The sequence below is a fragment of the Leptinotarsa decemlineata genome, unplaced genomic scaffold (assembly GCF_025532065.1).
Source record: "Leptinotarsa decemlineata unplaced genomic scaffold, Ldec_3_MD MMD2_tig00000505_RagTag_RagTag, whole genome shotgun sequence".
In the NCBI taxonomy this organism is placed as follows: Eukaryota; Metazoa; Arthropoda; class Insecta; order Coleoptera; family Chrysomelidae; genus Leptinotarsa; species Leptinotarsa decemlineata.
Window position 1 is genome coordinate 15,504,393 of NW_027412549.1, and position 21,051 is coordinate 15,525,443.

The 21,051-nt window shown below is 35.3% G+C and overlaps 1 protein-coding gene across 8 annotated transcripts in view; it reads left to right on the forward strand.

The window, feature by feature from the left end:
- The window catches only part of Rgl (Ral guanine nucleotide dissociation stimulator-like), a 159,580-nt gene that overhangs the window by 95,412 nt on the left and 43,117 nt on the right, over window positions 1-21,051 (forward strand). The window contains exon 1 of one of the 8 annotated variants that reach the window (XM_074174064.1): window positions 11,691-11,853. The exons of 6 other annotated variants lie outside the window; for them this stretch is intronic. In XM_074174064.1, coding sequence (XP_074030165.1) covers window positions 11,803-11,853 — 51 coding nt within the window. In that variant the 5' untranslated portion in view covers window positions 11,691-11,802. Of the gene's footprint in view, window positions 1-11,690; window positions 11,854-21,051 lie in introns of those variants that run through there. One more of the 8 variants, XM_074174065.1, reaches the window with a different exon arrangement.

Consider the following 21,051-nt stretch of genomic DNA (forward strand, 5'->3'; position numbering starts at 1 on the left):
GCTTTTGGTTCTATTTTCAGGGATCTGTAAAAATTATAAATAATCGAGATACAGTTTCGGGAGTCGGGACTTTTTTTACGCAAATTCATTGATCTTTTCAAACCTTTTTTCAAATTTCTAAAATTTTGAAAATTTTCCGAGATATTAAGAAAAAACTAAAGCCCCATTTTTCTTTTCACTTAATTGTTTATAACTTTTGTGATGTTTATCGGCGCGTTTTCGGACCTTTCCTCAAACTTTCTAGACAAAAATACGAATCGAATGACACCTTGGTCGTAATTTTTGGACAGGGTTGAAAAATGTCACCAAAAAGAGCTAAATTGAGTACATGTGAATCAGACTATACCAATTTTTCATCGTGTTATCGCTTCGAAGGAACTGATCGACGGAAATAAACTTGAGTACTCGTTAATGAAACAAATTTCATTTAAAATGATTTGGTTGATTCAAAAAATCATCTCATTCAACTTTACTTTGCTGTGCTAGTATTGTAGTCGAAGGGTTTTGAATGTTTCATGTAACATCTGTTTCGTATTACAAAGACTTTCATTATAGTTCTTTGTTCACCAGCAGTGAAGCGTGGCCTCGTGTTTTCAGAAGCAGACTTTTGTCAGAAGCTTCTTGATGAGCCCGTGTTGGGTATTATTCTGCAATCTGCAGTTTGCAGTTGCATGTCCTAACTAGGCGAACGACTCATATCTTCTCATTTGCAGTTGTTGTTCAGTCTATTGTGATATACTTGGATTTCAATTGAAAATTATAGGCCATGAAATAGCTGTTTCATAGAAGGATTAACTCTGGTGGACGTCCGAGTTGAAATATATGCCGACACTGAGATGTTAGTTTAATTAACGTAGCGTTAGTGTGGTAAATGATGATGAGAATAAGTTACATTGGAAATACATTTTAGGGGTTGCGTTTTCCACCCCTTACAACCATGGGGTAAACCAAATAAATTTCTGGCTAAGTGTCTTTTTGGTAGTACAAAACGTCAGGTTAATTTTAATATTGTAACTTTTTTAGTGCTTGTGAAAAAAATTGTTATACAAATTTTATGTAACCCCTTTAAGGGGCTGTATCTTAACAAGCGATGCTCCAATGAAATTTCTTTATATGAAAGATCCTATTTTTTTTTTCGATGAGGAATCACCTCCTTAAATGTTACACCCTGTATAAACCTTCATCTTGAATGACTCTATCTAGTTAAAAAAACCACATCAAAATCCGTTGCCTAGTTTTGAAGATCTAAGCATACATAGGGACAGACAGCGGGAAGCGACTTTGTTTTAGGCTATGTAGTGAAATTGATTCTTTAAGATTGGTCACATTATAAATTATAACGAATTATATCAAAATATTTTTTCATAAAAAAATCCCAGTTGTTTATTTTTCTTATCTCAAATTGTGGTGCCTCAGAATCTAGACTTGTTTCTATCGTGGGAATTTCATTTTCGGATTTGTGGTCTTAATTGACAGGAAATGAATATCGTGCTTCAAAGACAAACAACTCTTATCTTACGTACTACTATTGCTGGCTATGGAAATATATAAACGTACTGTATCTCTTTGGTACGGTTCGGACTTTTATTTTTTGAAAAGATTACAGATTTGAAGCATAAAAATAGAAAAATGTGTCACCGAACATTATGATAAAAGTCATAGAATTAAGAAGGAAGTGAAAGAAATAGAAAAATAAGATTCAAAAAATGAAATAAAATCAATTGATTGGTACTGGAAGCTGAATTCGTTGAAAATAAAAGAGTGTTAGTTAAATCCATTCATTTTCGTAACAAAAATTTAAAAAATTGAATGAAAATTATGTAAACTGGAGGTGATATAATGTTCATATGAAACTAATCCACCCCACACAGTATATAATTGATATTTACCATTTTTTATTAATATTATTTTGCCGCGTTTTTTTCCTAGGAATCCGGTACCCAAATTAATATTTATACCTATTAATAACTTTTGTTCATTAGGTAAACATATCAATACACTCAAATATATCGCTTCACTTTTATTTACCTTTGCTGCAAAAAAATCAATTTAATTAATTAATCAATAACAATGAATAGGCCCACATGTATATTACTGGTATCTGTCTAATGAATATTTTTTTCACTGAACATATCTCCATTCAAACGTTAAATGCTTCGATTCACAACAGTTCAGACAAAGTTCAGATGCTCACATATATCTGGTGATGTCATACTAGCTTTTGATAAACACACAGTTATATTGTCGCGTATTTTGATACCGGAAGTTTTTTAGATTTGTTTCTCATTGTATTTTAAATGACAAGTGCTATCGAAATGTATAAAAAAATAAAATTAGATTTCAATGAACGACCCTATTTTAGTTATTCTATCGATTCCGGGTGGATACCAAAAAATAATACTTCCATTTAGGGTGGTAATTTTCCTACAGTTGTTGATAATATTCACTTATTTTGTTCATGCTGTCATGTTGTTTTTATATTAGCTGACTTTTTTGAAGCAGTGCAAGTATATACTTTATTAGTATTAAAAAATTACAATACTTCAAGATTCATTCATTTAGCCATTCATTCATTGTTAATACTGTTGATTCGAATAAAATCGGGAAATCATAGCCTCCTTATACTTACTGTATATAACTGAACGATCGGAGAGTGGATTTTCATTTCAATGAATGTTACTACAGTATTTTTAAAATAAATATGCATACATAATTTCAAAAGGAAATAGCTCGTTTCCGCATATTCAATATGTTACACTTTGAACGTGCCAATTTTCAAAATAATAGTGGATTTGGAAAAACCAAATCGACACAAATGGTTCATAATTCAGTCCATATAGATAAAAACCTTGAAAAATATAAAAATAAATGAATCGTGATATACGTAACGTTTTGATTATAATCAATCAGTTTGACAAATATTAGGAAATACATAATTTTTGTTGTCTTTATCGTGAAATCATGAAATGTTTAGATTGATTTAGGAAAAAAGTATAGAAAGAGATATATGGGACTTCACTTGCGTTGACACGGTCGCGTCTTCCCATCTAGCCGAAAGTTACAAGTCGGCTGGAACTGCAGCATTGTCTGGCGAGAAATTGAAAAGAAAAAAAATACCAAAATCTTGGAAACAACTATCTGTTTCATCCAGTAGCGGTTGAAACTTTTGGTGTTTATGGCCGGAGTCTCTGTTATTCGTCCATAAACTCGGAAGGAGAATAGGCCAAGCAACGAAAGATAACCGTTCTACATCTTTTTTGAAGAAAGAATTAGTATTGCTATTCAACGTGGCAATACTGCTTCAGTCCTTGGAACTATCCTCCTTCACATAATTTTGATGAGATTATGCATTGCCCTGATTTCAGTACGGAACTGAAACCTCTTCGAAACAAGCCGAGATATGTGTATATTCATCAGTCTCCTATCAAGGTTAATTCACAAGTGATTGTTCCACCTTCTTCTTTTTCAGTGCGGTCAGTGGACTCAGGTCATTCTTGCCCCCCCAAATATGAGTTGCAGTCCTCGTAGAACTGGTTCCCTTTCAGTGGAAGTCCTTCATGAAGCAAGAGCCGAATCGATCCCTCTACGAAACCCTTCTTCACTTGGAAGGATCGATCGCAGCTTGAGAAATGGTTCTTATGGAGATTCTGTGAAACATGTTCTTCCTTACGAATCAGTAGATAGTTGTCCTGAAAATCTAGAGAAGAAAATTGGATTGGATAATTTGGGAAACACTTGCTACATGAATAGCATTTTACAAGTGTTGTTCATGACGAAGAATTTCAAGAACGAAGTTTTAATGATGAACGAGAACGGGAATGTTTCCTACTTATTCATCAAACTCAAACACCTGTTCATGCAGCTGCAGTTTCGTAAGAAGGTATCATCTTTCCCTCCAACCTATTTCCTGGAGCCTTTGAAGTCCACTAGATACTCGTTTGGACAACAAAAGGATTGTTCCGAATTCTTGGGGGTTCTTTTTGAATACTCTTCGTGAGCAAAACAATAGAAAAATCAATACTCCTGATCGCTCTGGACTGAATGATTCCGTACAGCCCATCTCGTCTTGTGTTTGTAAATATTTTGCTGGAAAAATCCTCACTTGTTTACTTTGTGGTAAATGTTCAAGGAGTACCGAAAACTCATGTGAATTTCTGGACCTTCATCTAGCTTTTCCTTATATGACTAATAACCAGTCCGTGCAAAGCTTATTGTTAAATCATCTGAAAATGGAATTTTTAACGGGTGATGATCGACTGTATTGTCAAACATGCGCCAAACTAACTGACTGTTATAAGGAAACAAGTATAGCTGAGACACCAGTCAATCTAATAATAACACTGATGATTTTCAAACAAGACTCAACCTCTAACGGAAGCAAGAAACTCTTTGGAAGGTTCGAAATAGATGAACACTTCAACCTAGCAGACCACTATTATAATATTCATGCAGTCATTGTTCACTGTGGTTCTGGCGTTGAATTTGGTCATTATTACGCATTGGTCAAAGACGAAACGGACTGGTTTAAGTTTGACGATAGTCGTGTCACGAAGTGTTCTGGCGATGCATTTAATTTATTGGAGCCTCTGGAGACACCCTACATTTTGTTTTATGAGAGAGAAGACATTGTTAGATCAAGATCTTCAGATGATGTGGTGCTGCAGGTTTTTCCGGGTTTTCCTGCAGCTGAAAAAGCAAATGCGCCACTGAAATCAATGAAGTCGCCCCGGAGCGCCAATTAATTTTTACTGTTGTTTCTATTTTAGTTTTATCGTTGTTTTAATAAAAAGAGTCATGATTCGAATAAAAGTAGTTTTCGATTATTTTCAAAAGCACTGCCAATATAGGTTTTAGCTAGGTAGGTCCAAAGTTAGTGGGTTTGATCATTTTTCAGACAGAGGCGACAGTCTTCCGACTGTCTTCCGACAGTCCATGTCTCTGCATGTGATGATTCAAATGACAGTGCCCTGTAAGAAGGCCTGTTAGACATCGTAGTTCATCCATACTGTAGTCCAACAACTGTTTGGAATCAAGCTTCAGCTTCATTGCTTTCCAGGCCAGTATGGCCAGGAATCCAGACCAGAGACAATCTAAAAGGTAAGACCTCGTTAGTCCTTAGCTCGCACAAGTTTCTCAACTTGGGCGGCAGCTGATTAACGGAAAAACAGATTTTGAAACAGAACAGAACAGAGTCTTTTTTGGCAGTTTGCTACCAATTTGGACGTTGCTCGGTGGGAGCCAAGAGCTTCCAACGCCGCTTGACTGTCCGAGAATATTTTTATTGACTTGTGAGTGAGGTTGGATTTATCCAATCTCTCTGCATAAGTTCCTAGGCAGATAGATATCTCTGTCCTGGGTCTGCGACTGAAAACACCTGCACCAGAACCGGAAGGTGTTTTTAATCCATCTGTGAACCAACAACTATCTGCTCTTAATGTTTCCTTCTCCCGCAGGATCCAGTCCTCTCTACTCGGGAATAGTACTTTATAAGGCAGTTCGTAGTTGACAGTTGGAGGCATAAAGTCAGAGGTCACTTCCAGAATGCTGTGACTTCCAATGTCAACCAACAGTCTGTTGCCCTCTGCATTGAATTGATTTGTGCAATTGGCAATGTGCACAAGTCTGCATGCAGTCCATCTAGCAGAAAAATGTGGAGAGGTGGTAGATCTAGAAGGATTTCCAAGGCCGCTGACGGTGTGGTACTGATGACACCACTGATAGCCAGACAAGCCTATCTCTGTAAGCCAGAGAACTTCGCTTGGGCCCTTTTTTGTAAAGCGTTCGGCCACAAAGCAATTGCACTATACGTGATCATTGGTCTGACAATCATCACATAAATCCAATGGATTTGTTTGGGACCTAAACCCCAAGTTTTACCACAAATCCTTCAAAATATACCTAGAGACAGTCTGGCAAGGACAATGCCAAGATATTTCACCTCCGTTCCAAATGTAATGACCACACCATTGAGGGAAAGTGGCGTTATATCGTCCAATTTCCTTCTCTTGGTGAAGGGGATTAACACAGTTTTGCTGGGGTTGACAGACATCTGTTCCCTCAGGCACCAACTGTGAACAACGTCCAACGTGCTTCGGAGGATATTACAAGTTACCCTTCCCGACGTGGACCTTGCCAGGATGACAAGGTCATCTGCATAAGCTTGCAGGTCAAACTTTCTTCTGACGAGGGCATCAAGCAGACTATTCACCAGGAGCGACCACAGAAGGGGAGATAGTACACCACTTCGAGGGAAGCCCCTGGTGACCTTGAACCTGATAGCCTCGCCTTGAAGAGTCGTAGTTGCAATTCTGGTTACTAGCATGGCATAGATCCAGCCAGTTATGGTCTATTCTATACCCTTCCTAGCCAGAGGCAATCCTATAGAATAAGGTAGTACATTGTCAAATGCTCCTTCAATATCAAGAAAAACAGCAACCACAATCTCATTGTTGTCAAGGGATTGGGATATTTTCTCAACGAGGTTATTTAATGCTGAATCTCTCGATTTGTCGGTTTGATAAGCATACTGGTGGTTATTCAGTGGGGATGCATATAATGCTACCCTCCTGATATGTCCGTCCAGTATCCTCTTAAGTCCTTTCAGCAAGAAGGATGTTAGGCTGATTGGTCGTACCGATTTGGGGTGTGGGTCTCTCCGGCCCACTTCAGGTATATATACCACCCTTGCTGCCAATCATCTGGGTGGTATATAGTTCCACGCCAGACTAGCCCTCTACAATTTTGTGAGAAAAGGTAAAATTATTTTCAGTCCGTTTTGAAGAAGAGCTGGAAATATACCATCCTCTCCGGGAGATTTGAAGGGCTGAAAAGACTTGATACCCAGGTTTTAGCTAAGTCTTACTATAAAGCAACATGTAAATGGATACAGCAAAATGTAATTCATATCAAAAATTCAACTCTGTCCATCCAACAAACGAAGTAACCCAAACAATGATGGATGCGACATGTGAATTTGCATCTATTGGATATAATGAACAAGCCTCCTTAGGCCGGTGACATACTTCGCCATTTTCGAGCGGTTTTTTCCAGCTCGGTTTCCACGCTGGAGTTTATTTAAATTTTGATTAGTTGTGTCTGCGATCTTTTGTTCTGCTTGTCCAAAGGTTGAGTGGAAGACCATCTTTGTGCACTCCAGGTGCCCAAGATGAAATCCGCCTTTTCAGTTTGCATAGGAAATGTTGTAGAGTATTATTAATAATATTATATATTTTTATATCTTGCTGTATTCTGTCTCCAAGAATCGTAAACAAAACAACCGTGAACGTTCACCCGGTATAATGAGTATACTCATCGTCACGTGTCACTTGTTCTGTAGAGGAAATCATGTATGATGATTCTACTGACCGTGAATAAAACTTGAAAATTATGTATGAATGGGTTCCCAGTGCTCGGAAACACTCATTATGTAACATTTTAAGTGCTTGTTTATGTTGCATTGAAAAATCGCAGCGGAGAATCGTGCTGAGGACTAATTCCGTTTCTACATCAAAAAAATCAATGTAGGTAGATTGCGATACTGGAGCTTTGATGTTATTGAATTGAAGCAGATACACGCCTCTCAGGCCATATTTTTGGAAAAGCAGCGCTGTATTTCACATTTCAATTCGATTCGTTATGTTTCTTGTTACCCTTCTTTTTGATAGCCATAGGTTGAGAATCAGAAAATAAATATAGTTTAAAAAAGTAAAAAACACACTTTTAAAGAACATGGAACTAAAAAGTTAAAAATATTTTTTTAATAAGCTTAAAACAATAACGAATGAAAAATTCTAGTATTATTGTGAAAAAAGCGACTGGCGCTTGATATACAAAAAATATGGCACAAAGCGTCCACGTCCAAAGCGTTATTGTTTTAAGCTTATTTAAAAAAATATTTTCAACTTTTTAGTTCGATGTTCTTTAAAAGCGTGTTTTTAGTTTTTAAACTGTATTAATTTTTCATTTTTCAGTTTCGCATGCTATAAAAACGAGTTTTTAGTCTTTTTAAACTATATTTATTTTATTTAAACTTTGGGATCAATCAGGCGTATATTGTTTAGAAAAATGACCATTAGTCTAGTTCACATGTACTTTTTTTGTAACAATTTTTAGCCCTGTCCAAAAATTACGACCAAGGTGTCATTCGATTCGTATTTTTGCCTAGAAAGTTTAAGGAAAGGTCCGAAAACGCGAAAACATGTGAACCAGACTATGATGGAGAATTTCGTACTCTTTACATTGATGTTGGTTATTTTTACCAAACTCATTTTATTAAGTATTCTTCGCGTTAGGCGATTTTCCGCCATTTTTCTCTGTACGAATTCAAGTTTAACCAAAGCGCTGCCGAAACAAGATATTTGGCAATGATAATGTTGACGAACGCACTGTTCGACGTTGGTTTGCGATGTTTCGTCCCGGGGATTTTAGCCTCAAAGTGGTCGACCTACTGAAATACCACCCCACCTCAAAAAATAAGAACCTTATTATCAACCATTTAAATGGTATTCCTCAGCTTAAACCTTCAGGAGACCAGTTATTATTACTTGATGAATATGAAAATTTACCAACTACCGAAAAGTTATTTACCTTCTCTCTCGTTACAGAAAGAACGGTAAGAAAGCACATGTACGACATCAAAAGCAATGCGACAAGGACAGATCAAATTTCAGTTCGTATGCCCCACTTGATAGATGACCACCTACTCTATCTATTTCCTCAAGCCTGGAAACACGCTCCGGCCATTCCCCTTCCCAAATGTAACACACCTTTATATTTTTCTGACCTTCGTTCCATAAGTTTTTTACCATCTTTGTGTAAAGTTGCAGAAAAGGTGATGAAAAATCGAATGACCTCCTATGTACATCTGTTAAAAAAAATGTTTCCCGTTAACCAACTGTCGCACCCATACGAACGACAACCCTCAGAAGTCGAAACTAGTGCGAGCTAAGGACTAACGAGGTCGTACCTTTTAACGTGTGATTCCTAACACGCTGTGTAAAAGTAATATTATAATTCACCATAATATAAGTAATATTATTTTTTACCATCTTTCAATTTACCGAGTAATATACAGGGGGTTTCATTTCAACAAATGAACTTTTGACTATTTTTATGCACAATGGAAATAATAGTAATTTTAGCACGCCCTATATGATATGGAGTCGATTTCTTGGTGTTATTTGAATATTTCGAGTTTGTCCAAACTATCATCAAAGTATCAACTTTTCATGAATTGAGAGAACTGATGTACTTAATTTCAATTAAGGCTATGTTTTGGTCCATATTTAGCACAATTTATTTTTTATCTCGAGAACAGATAGAGATAGGTATAGGACATTATTAACAAAAAAGTATTAAAATACCAGAGAGATTCCAAAAATGTGTTAATATACGGGGTGTTCCATTTAAAAAAAATAAGTTGCTAGGACTTTCTGATGGAAGTGGCAACGCCGCAATGCTGAAAATATTTTAGATCGATAGAACAGGTAAGGAAATGTAAGAGGTGAAATTTTCAGAAAAATCATGCTTTGCGTTTTCCAGAAACGTCTAACTTACCATCGACCGTGAGTCACGCTGTATACCTCATGTACGTAATCAATTATAATCATTTAGAGTATACATTATGAAGACTAGGATAACATTGGTTTCTAAAAAAACAAATTCAGTAATGTTTATCTATTCAAATCCAGTTGGTCATTCAGTAATAGGTTGGAATTTTTAAGTTTATTAGTTTTTCTTTGTGCAAAATTTCGAAATCTCTGTTAAAAATATGATTTTCTTCTGAAAGATGATTTGAATATGTTGAACTTGTTTTCTTATTTACATAGCTCATATGATGTTCGTTTATGCGATTCCTGAATTTTCTGCCGGTTTAACCAATATATACCTTAGGATAAGTCACACAATTTAATTTATATACCCCCTACTCCTCGAATTTGGTTGTTTCATTGTTAGGAATCACACGTTAAAAGGTAAGACCTCGTTAATCCTTAGCTCGCACAAGTTTCGACTTCTGAGGGTTGTCGTTCGTAGGGGTGCAACAGCTGTTTAACGAAAAAAACAGATTTTAAACAGATTTTTTTTGACTAACTTTCCCAGTGTATTACCTGTTCTATATGCAATTTTAATATCTTGTTTATTCAGAAATGAAGCCACTTTTTCTATCGTTTGTCCAAAATATTTCACTTTATGTATAATCGCTTACTAAAATTCCCATCCATTTTTGTGTTATAATTTACGCATTCGAATCGATGAAACTAACTACTATTATTATTTGAATAAACATTGAACCGAATAAACGATAAATTTGCTTATTTTTATATCCATCACTCTTTTTCTTATCAACCTTAAATCACAAGTCATTTCAGGAACTCGAAAAACACCCGCATTTAATCTCGGCTGCCAGTACGTGGCAAAGTTTTCGATATATACCCAATTTCCAGTTATCGGGATCAAGACTGTGACAGGAACCCGGAAAAATTACTCATGTTTCTATGTCAAGCATAAAATGTGGATTTTCCGGCGGCAATCCTTTTATTAGTTGAAATCGCTGAGAAATTACATTTCCAGGAGCTTATTTCTCAAGGAAAATGCTGGCGATGGAGGAAAACTTCAACGTTGTGAAAGGATATCATTCCACAGAAAATCGATACGGAATGAACCACCCCTATGTTATCATCAAAACTCTTTGAACACCCTTGACGGGGGATGCTTCAATATAGAGGTGGGGGATGGAATGTAGCTGATGTTGCAAGATAGGTATTGGGGTTGAGTAATGAACCCTTCAGAATGTATTGTTTACGTTGTCATTAGACGGTCTGAAAAGTTCGTAGGCTAACACACAGATGGCGCTACTAACATTAAATCCAAATGATTTAAAGTTAACTCTAACCTTCAAAAGACACGTGTACAAATTTCACAGCTGTCTGACTATTAATTTGTGGGATAGACTATTTTGAGTGAAGCAACTTTTGTAAGTTTGAAGAAAATAGATAAAACGGAATTTTGTGTGTTGATAAAGCATAGATATACAGTGCATTTCTTTAATGTCCCCCCCTTTTATTTTATGAACGGGTCAACTCAAAAAATTGAAATTTGGGATAATTTGGGGTAGCAGTTAAAGATATTGACATTATATTTTAGGGTTGTGAAGTATTTGTCAGGAGCTTCAAAAAGTTGTGACCACAAGACCCCCCCCCCCCCTTCCATTTAATTTCTTTCCCAGATGGCGTCCAGTCGCGATCTTGAAAGTTTCATCTGTCAATTTCACTCAAAAATAAAGTATTCATGCATTAATTTCATTATCCCAAATTTCAATGTTTTGAGTTGATCCGTTCAAAAAATAAAAGGAAGGGGACATTAAAGAAATGCACTGTACATAAAATTTAAGTAATAACCTGAGCTTTTCTCAAGTTCAACAATTTCAATATTAAATAGTTCAACTTGGATTAGTTTAAGGTATCACTTCCTTAAATTAATATTACTTTGATCCTTAGATGTAAGTGCATGATTAGTTAATCGGTGTAATGTTTCCAAAGTATGTGAAAACTTTGCATAAAAATCCATACGTAAACACCACACACGTAATACCCCTTATCAGTCCATTTCATTAGTCATACTTCTAATATTACGGTCTGTCAGTCGCAAAATCAGTTGTTCTTCATAAGTGCTTCCTCTGATGATAGTATTGTTTATATTTCACGCCGCCACAAACGAGACATCGATCGTCAGTCTACATTCATTTTTCCAACCGTGAAGTGTTTCCTTTGTGTTTTTGTTGTTCCATCAACATTTTCTGTCTTGATGCAGATTATTTGTACTTCGCCTACTTTTGTGTGTTACTGTGATGATACTGTAAGTATCTAGATAAGTTGATACTTCCCAAGATTCATAGTTAGTACCTATATCCGTTCACTATGACAAACTTTGGTATCATAGGTAATATCCTGATAATTTCATCTTATCATTTTATCAGTTTGTAAATAAAAACTTTTTTTTGGTTATATTTCATAGTAGTGCACTTATTTTGTGCATGATTATACAGGGTGTAACTAAATAAGTGTGAAACATTTAAGGAGGGGATTCCTCATCGAAAAAAAGATGGATCTTTCATATAAAGAAATTTCATTGGAGCATCCCTTGTTAAGATACAGCCCCTAAAGGGGGTACATAAAATTTGTATAACAATTTTTTTCACAAGCACTAAAAAAGTTACAATATTGAAATTAACCTGACGTTTTGTACTACCAAAAAGACACTTAGCGAGAAATTTATTTGGTTTACCGCATGGTTGTAAGGGGTGGAAAACGCAACCTCTAAAATTTATTTCCAATGTAACTTTTTGTCTTATTTGTTTACCATTTAAAAATTAATTTCCGATAGCCTGTTTCATTCTAAACAAAAAATGTCTCGGGTTTTTTGCCCAGAATAAACCAGTTCGCAGCAAAAAATTATTTCAGAAACAACTACAGAGATACATCGTCATGAATGCGAAAATACGAAACTAATCTATCTAGTAGGTAGCTATTAGCGATAGTGACAATTAAATTGGTATGACGTTGTCAGTTTGTGAATTTTCGAAATTAAATTAATACTAATAATTGTGTGTTGGTGTCCTGTTCTTAATTTGTTACTTTAAAAATTCACTTGGTATTGAAATGGCATACACAAATGAGGAAATGGCTGATATGCATTACGTTTACGGTCTGTCGCAGGGGAATGGGTTAGAAGCTTCTAGAAGATATGCTGAAATGTATCCTCAACGGCAGCATCCTTCACATAGAATATTTGCTCGATTTCATCAACGATTACGAGAATATGGTTCTTTCGACAAAAGAACGCAGGATTGTGGTCGCCATCGAGAAGTACGAACAGCACAGCTTGAGGAAGCAGTACTTAGTACTACCAGTACTAGAAAGATTGCTCTCCAGCTAAATGTTGATCATATGAAGGTATTTCGAATTTTAAAGGAACAACTCTTATACCCTTACCATCTGCAACGAGTACAGGCACTGTTACCGCGAGACTTTTCGAACCGTCTTGAATTTTGCAATTGGATGCTAGAAACGATTAGAAGAAATTGTGACTTTCTGAAGACGATAGAATTCACAGACAAATGTAGTTTTTCTCGGGACAAGATTGATTTTCATAATTACCACATATGGGCCGATGAAAACCCTCACGCTATTGTCGAAAATAACCATCAAGAACATTTTTCTCTTAACGTGTGGCTCGGAGTTATGGGGGATGATTTAATTTGGCCTCATTTTCTACCTCCTCGATTAAATGGTGAGGCATACCTTCAATTTTTAAGAGAAGTGCATCCAGTACTGCTGGAGGAAGTTCCTTTGGGCGTCAGAAGGGATATGTTTTTTATGCATGATGGGGCTCCCGCCCTTTTCAGTCAAGTAACACATCAGCATTTAACTGAAACATATGCAAATCATTGGATAGGTCAAAGAGGACCACAGAACTCGCCCGCTCGATCCCCGGATCTCAATCTTCTCGATTTCTCTATTTGGGGCCATTTACAGCATTTGGTTTATCGTACTCCTGTTCGCGATGTAGAATACTTGAGAAACTGCATCATCGATGGGTGCAGGGTAATCAGAGAAACTCCAGGAATATTTGAGCGAATACGTGGCTCAATGCGCCGACGTCTAGACGCATGCGTAATGTCTGAAGTTAGACATATTCAACATTAACTATGATTTCTACATGTGGGTTTTGTTATTAATAAATTAGTTTTGTTTATTACCCTTTAATCGTTTAATGCAGGTAATAACTACAAAATAACAATAAATCCAGTTCGCATTTATGACGATTTATCTCTGTAGTTGTTCGTAAAATAAGTTTTTGCTGCGAACTGGTTTATTTTGGGCAAAAAAATCCAAAAGACATTTTTTCTTTAGAATGAAACAGGCTATCGGAAATAAATTTTCAAATGATAAACAAATAATAAGACTAAAAGTTACATTGGAGATAAATTTTAGGGGTTGCGTTTTCCATCCCTTACAACCGTGGGATAATCCAAATAAATTACTGTCTAAGTGTCTTTTTGGTAGTACAAAACGTCAGGTTAATTTCAATATTGTAACTTTTTAAGTGCTTGTGAAAAAATTGTTATACAAATTCTATGTACCCCCTTTAAGTGGCTGCATCTTAACAAGGGATGCTCCAATGAAGTTTCTTTATATGAAAAATCCTATCTTTTTTTCGATGAGGAATCACCTCCTTGAATGTTTTACACTTATTCAGTTACACCCTGTATAAGAGACCAGATATTATCCTGTCCTGGGTTCTTCTATATTGTATTTTGGAATAATTAAAAAGTACAGTTCGAAAGGCTTCAATTGAAAAGGAAGTCCCGAAGGTTTGAAAGAAATTATTTATTTATTTATTTATTCATTTCATACACTTTTCTACAGGATGAACCCAATAACAGAATAGGGAGTAACAGTGACATTTACAAATATGTACGTAAATGAATATTACTAGAGTTTTTTCCCAACACCAAAGCGTTATTTTTAACGCCTCGACACGTGTTTCGATCACCAAGTGATCATCTTCAAGAGGAAGATTAATCTTCCTCTTGATATACAGGGTGATATATTTGAATTAAGGAAATTGGTACCGACTTTTGGTGAAACCGAAAGTGCTGAAAATACAGCATTATTTGTATTCGATGAAGCAGTCGTCTTTACATAAACCAGTAATTAATTTAATCCCTAATGAGCCCACTATCTATATATAGAAATGAAACCCTTCTCGAACGTAATTGATGTGTGGCGATACTCGACTACTTGAGGGATGTATGAATCCAGACGCTTTTTTATTTCAGAGTTCCGTAACGTAATTAAAAAGTATTCATTTCTTTTCTTCGAATATATTCAATGAATTATTCAGCGATCGGTTATACGCAGATGTGACGTCACAAGCAAGATATGCCGACTTGATTGATTTATTTGTCATTGATTGGGGAATTTAAAAAAATCACACTGAGGTAGTTTTCTTTTATTTTATCCGTTTTTATAGATCTGAAGTACATTCAATTTATTAAATTATTGAATAGCATTCTTCATTATTTATATTTTTTTACACCATGATAGGAGGGAGTAGTCAGAGTAGTAAATTTTATAATATCGGAAGAACGTGTATAGACAAATATTTTTTGTTATCGTTAAACCATTATTTACAGTGCCATAAATTATTCAGAGTTCCAGGAAAATTAAATTTCAAGTACTAATAGATAAAACAAAACTAGGAAATTTGATGAGGTCACTACAGTTATGGATAACTTAACATATATGAAATTGAAAGAGGTATATTTTTAGAAGAAACTCATGTTTGGAAAAGAAAGGTTTCGGCTTTCTACATCTCTATCTTTATATAAAAAATGTGGGAATCTTCGAAAGAAAGGAAGGAAGCAATCAATTTCAGATAATTAATTCTTCACAAAGATGCAACTTTCAAATACAAACTAGAAGAAAAAACCTCTCGAAATAGCTACTTCCATATAAACATTGAATTAGACGAAAGAAAAAATGCTTTAGAAACAACTACTTTCATAAGAACACTAAATTATACAACAACACTTTTTTCTATTCAGTTTGTATTCCAAACTGAATCAGATATCATTCACAGGATTCCTACACAATATAATAAATGAAAGAGGTAAAATTTCACTCATATAGAATGCTGTCATCCTCACTGGCGGATATTCGATGTTTCGGAATAAAACATTAAGCCATTAAGCACCAGTCTGGATAACATTATGAAATGAAGCACCCAGTTCATTCATAAAATAACGTCTTTATGTCACGAATGAGTTAAATCTACTCTTGTCATCGATGACATCGTAATGACATTCATTCACTTATTTGATTGAATCCCAGCCATAGGAATCTTGTTTAAACTAAAAGGAGTATCTTTTTAGGAGACAATTAATTTTTGGGAAAGAAGGGTGTCATTCTATTTCTTCATCTTCATACAAATAAATGTGGGAATCTTCTAAATAAAGGAAGAAAGCAATAGATTTCAAAAAATTCTATACACTTTAGAAACTTATGAGTATATCAAGCGAATAAACTACCAAATAAAATTTTTTCCAGTATACACGTAATTATTCTACTTATCAGGTTCCCAATACGCTTTTGAGAATTTCGTGAGTTTTAAATTTGAACACAAAACATATTTTCAATAGACATTTTAAAGATCTTTTAATGATGTATCACAAGCCCATATTTTTCATCGCAAAATTTAGTAGGATATCAAGAGTTTTAAAATTATACTCTGTCCAATCAAGCAACGGAGTGCTCCAAAACGTCATCATGTATAGTGCACGTGATCTCCGAGACAAGGCTGTTTGTACAGAGTCGTACTAAGGAACGAACGATTTTTTTTAATAGAATGCAAATTCTACTCTGACGCTAAATACTAGACTGCTCAAGTTCCACCTCAAACCTGGTATATTTTACTTTGCACTTCTGCTTTTCATATTATTCGCATCTGAAGGCTGATATCGTTCATTCAACAGACTCTTCATATCTCCTATTTTTCTTGATCTCTACTTGTGTGTCTGTGTTATTTCACCAACCCGCCTTCTCCTTCTTTTATTTTTTTATCATTTCTTGGTCTAGCAATTTCAGCCAACTATTAATTTTGTCAAGTTCTTTTCTATTCTTTCATACTTTTCAGTTTTGTTTCGCCTACTTCCTTTTGATTTCCATTTTTCTTTCTAGTTGTTGATCTACTTTTCTCTTACAGTAACACACAGTGAAAGATCATTTTCAAAACTGAGAATAATTTAAGTCTCAAACAATGATAAAAATAAAATAAAAACAACAGTAAAAATTAATTAGCGCTCCGGGGCGACTTCATTGATTCCAGTAGCGCATTTGCTTTTTCAGCTGCAGGAAAACCCAGAAAAACCTGCAGCGCCACATCATTTGAAGATCTTGATCTAACAATGTCCTCTCTCTTATAAAACAAAATGTAGGGTTTCTCCAGAGGCTCTAATAAATTCAATGCATCGCCAGAACACTTCGTGACACGGCTATCGTCAAATTAAACCAGTCCGTTTCGTCTTTGACCAAGGCGTAATAATGACCAAATTCAACGCCGAACCACAGTGAACAATGACTGCATGAATTATATAATAGTGGTCTGCTAGGTTGAAATGTTCATCTATTTCGAACCTTCCAAAGAGTTTCTTGCTACCGTTAGAGGTTGAGTCTTGTTTGAAAATCATCAGTGTTATTACTAGATTGACTGGTGCCTCAGCTATAGTTGTTTCCTTATAACAGTCAATTAGTTTAGCGCATGTTTGACAATACAGTCGATCATCACCTGTTGAAAATTCCATTTTTAGATGATTTAACAATAAGCTTTGCACGGACTGGTTATTAGTCATATTAGGAAAAGCCAGATGAAGTTCCAGAAATTCACATAAGTTTTCGGTACTTCTTGAACATTTACCATTTAATTAAAAACTTCTTTAGATCAACACTGACGGAAAGTCGATTATCAAATTTATTAATAAGTATTGAACATGAAACAAAAGTTGAATTCAGAGAATTTGTCACAGCTTTCATTTTACTATTTCAAAAGCACGAGAAGTTACTTTTTTTGTAATATGTATACTCAATTATACGAGTATTATGTGATAATCTGTTTTAAAATTATAACTACAAAGTTTTCTAATTTTATTTGTAACCCCTTCTTTTCTAAAAATACGTTTTACTCGTGTATAGGCTAGAGTATCAAAAAATCTCTAATTCCCTTTACCAGTTTCAAAACTACCTTGCAAGAAAAAAGGTTCATTTTCAATGAAAATTTTTTGACAAGTTCAGTCGAGTAGATTCCATTTTGACCGCACGTTTTTATTGGAAAAATATCGTGGGTTAGTGATTATTTAGGATTTCGCCGAGAAATCAATAAAAAACATTTTTAACTATACAGAAAGTGTGTTTTCGGTTGTTTTCAATAGCAAAAATTATAATAAAATCGTAATTTTCATTCAATAAAAGCACATGATAAGATGAAACGTTTTTTAAGAAAATTTAAGAAAAAGAAATTGTTGTTTCAATTGGAAAAAATATGTGGGTTAGTCTTTGAAAGATGCGATTACTTAGGATATCGAAGGGAAATTAATAAAAAAACATTTTTCACAGTAAGTGCGTCTCGGGTTGTTTTCAATAGTAAAAATTATAATGAAATTGTTATTTTCATTCAACCAAAGCAACTGTCAAGAAAAAACGTCATTTTTCATCATCAAAAAGTGGTTGTATGGTGCCAGGTCATTGTTTGCATACGGGCGTTACATGGGCTGAAGCCGCCCCTGAGTAATTATATGCATTCGTTGAATGAAAATATTCATTTGTACATTCCAATGACCACAGACGGCCCCTAATTTTAGAACATTCCATGTATGCTCTCCCGAAACGAATGACAATCAAGACGTGATTTTAATCAGGATGTTCTTCCTTTGTTATGATGTAATGGAGTGCTCGGATTTCGCCTACTAAGCGAGATAAACAGAGATCAATTATTTTGGAAGGCTGACTGAAATGAGTTGTGCGTTCTCGGTGCAGTAGTAGGTTTAAGTTTCTTTCGGCTTGAGTCGTGATTGTATTGGATTTTTCTTTCAACTATTCTATTAGAACCATTCTGTTATTGTCAGTGTAGATGAACATTCTGAAGTAGGCAAACATTGTCAAAATCAACCGAATGTCATTTATTTGTGTAGTAAGTCAGAGTTTTTTTTATCGAACTTTTTGGGTTTTTTCACCTTCCACAATCTACAAAATATATCTCTGTATCTGTAGAGTAAGAAGGGTGAGTGTAAGCCCACGCACATAGGCCACATGTGACCCATTGTACATCCTCCCGAGGAGTTGTCCTCCTAGGTCATCGTCCATCCTGTCCTTTCCAGGAAGGTGGACAGGTCGCTGGGAGACATGTCCTTTATATCGGCAGGTGTAGGCCAAGACTCGCCGAACACACACTCTCTTATTGGCGATAACTCCGGGCACTCGTACAGGACATGCCTGATAGTCTCATCTTCCTGTTCACACATTCTGCATAGAGGTGTGTCCATTAGCCCCATATTATGTAGGTTTTCCTTAGCAGTGGCCAGTCAGAAATCCTACTGGAAGACGTAGATTTTTCCTGGTCATCGCCAGATATTTCTTCGGCGCCAGCTTCCCAGGGTCGCCCAAGGTGATCCTGGCAAGATTACATCCTTTGATTTCATCCCATCTCTTTAAGGATTGAGCATGGGTGTGACGTTTGACTAGTTCCGCAATTGTCGAAGTCATCAGGCCGTGGGTGCCACTGGGTCCTAAAATTCTTAGTCCAGCCGCTTCCTTCGCTAAAGAGTCGGCAATGCGATTACCTTTACTCCTGTCGTGCCCTTTAACCCACCTCAGGATAATGTTATTATTTACTGAGGCTTTGGCTAAATCTTGGTGGCACTCTAGTACTAGTCCTGAGGTAACACGCTGTCTGTTCAAGGCTAATAGTGCTTGTCTGCTATCAGTGCAGATTGTTGTGTTTTTGCCAGAAATTTTTTTCTTGGTTATTTCTTTTGTGGCGATTGAGATACCAGCCAGTTCTGTTTGGACCACGCTGGTTTTTCTTCCCATTCCCCACTTAATCCTTAGGCTTAGTGATCTGGAGTACACTCCACATCCTACAAAATATAAAAATTGTAATAGAGAACTGTATACACGTGTAGAAAGTTAAGCTTTATAGTTCACTACGATTAGTTACGTCGTGAAGTATTTTTCGCAAAAAAAAAATCAAAATACGCATTTCCATCCTTAATATTCTACATCAGTTCCTCTTCCAGCTTCTCCAGCTTTTCTCTTATATTATTTGAAAGGAATTGCTCATTTGGTTAGGGTGCTCTGGCTAACCATGGATAAGACTTGTTTTATTCATTAAATGTGACTTTTTACCGACTGTGATATTTATCTCATGTGATACCTTGCATAAAACTGTTAACCATCTATTGGTGATATTTAGATAATTTGTAATGTGATATGTGTATATTATGTTCACTGAGATTTCAAACCGATCGTGTTATTCACTTGATCTGGATGTGACTTTTTTACCGACTCGACTGTGATATTTTATATCATGTAATATCTTGCATGAAACTGACAACCAATCATTGTGATATTTTAAATATTGTATTATGTGCTACATGAATGTTTTTTTTGTCATTTTTTTAATCTCTTCTAGAGGCTATATCACGCACAAGGAGCAATATTGCGATTGTTTCTTCAGTGATGTCATTGTTTATTTATGCAGCTCTCAAGCACTGCTGGTATAAACTTATGTATTCAATATTGTAATTTTTTGATAAATAAACATTATTATTATTATTAAAAAAAATTACTAGATTTTTCCATAGTTCATACGTATGTGTGAAGGTGCTGACAATGTTTATTGGTGCATTTCATTAGTTCGGACTTGCATTGTCTAATATGATATAAATTGATTGCAAAAAAACTGAAGTTACAATGAAATAAAATACAAGCAACAACAAAAAAATTGAACTATCAACACGAGATGAAAGTAAATATTACTGGATTTTTTCCCAACACCAAATCGTTATTTTTAACACCTCGACACGTGTTTCGATCACCAAGTGATCATCTTCAAAGAGGAAGATTAAAACAGTTTTAATCCACCGCTGTAGACTTGGCAGTTCGTATTGGATGATTTTTACTAACCGAGTTTTATGATTGGCTGAAGAGTCATAAAATGAAATTTGAAGTCATGTTATCTGTTTAAAATGTGGCGTCTTTGGACGAAACTCTTCAGAATTGGATAAAGAAAATAGGATTTATATTTAAAATGATAAAAAAAGTCAAGCAGTTATGGAAAGCAGAAGAATAGTGCAATTTCGTAACAAATACTTAGAACAAATAACTAAATATAGACTAAATATAGAAAAAATATAGAAAAATATAGAAAAAAAAAGAAAAAATCAAATATTTAGGAATCATCATAGATTCACATCTTCGGTGGGATCAGCTATCTATT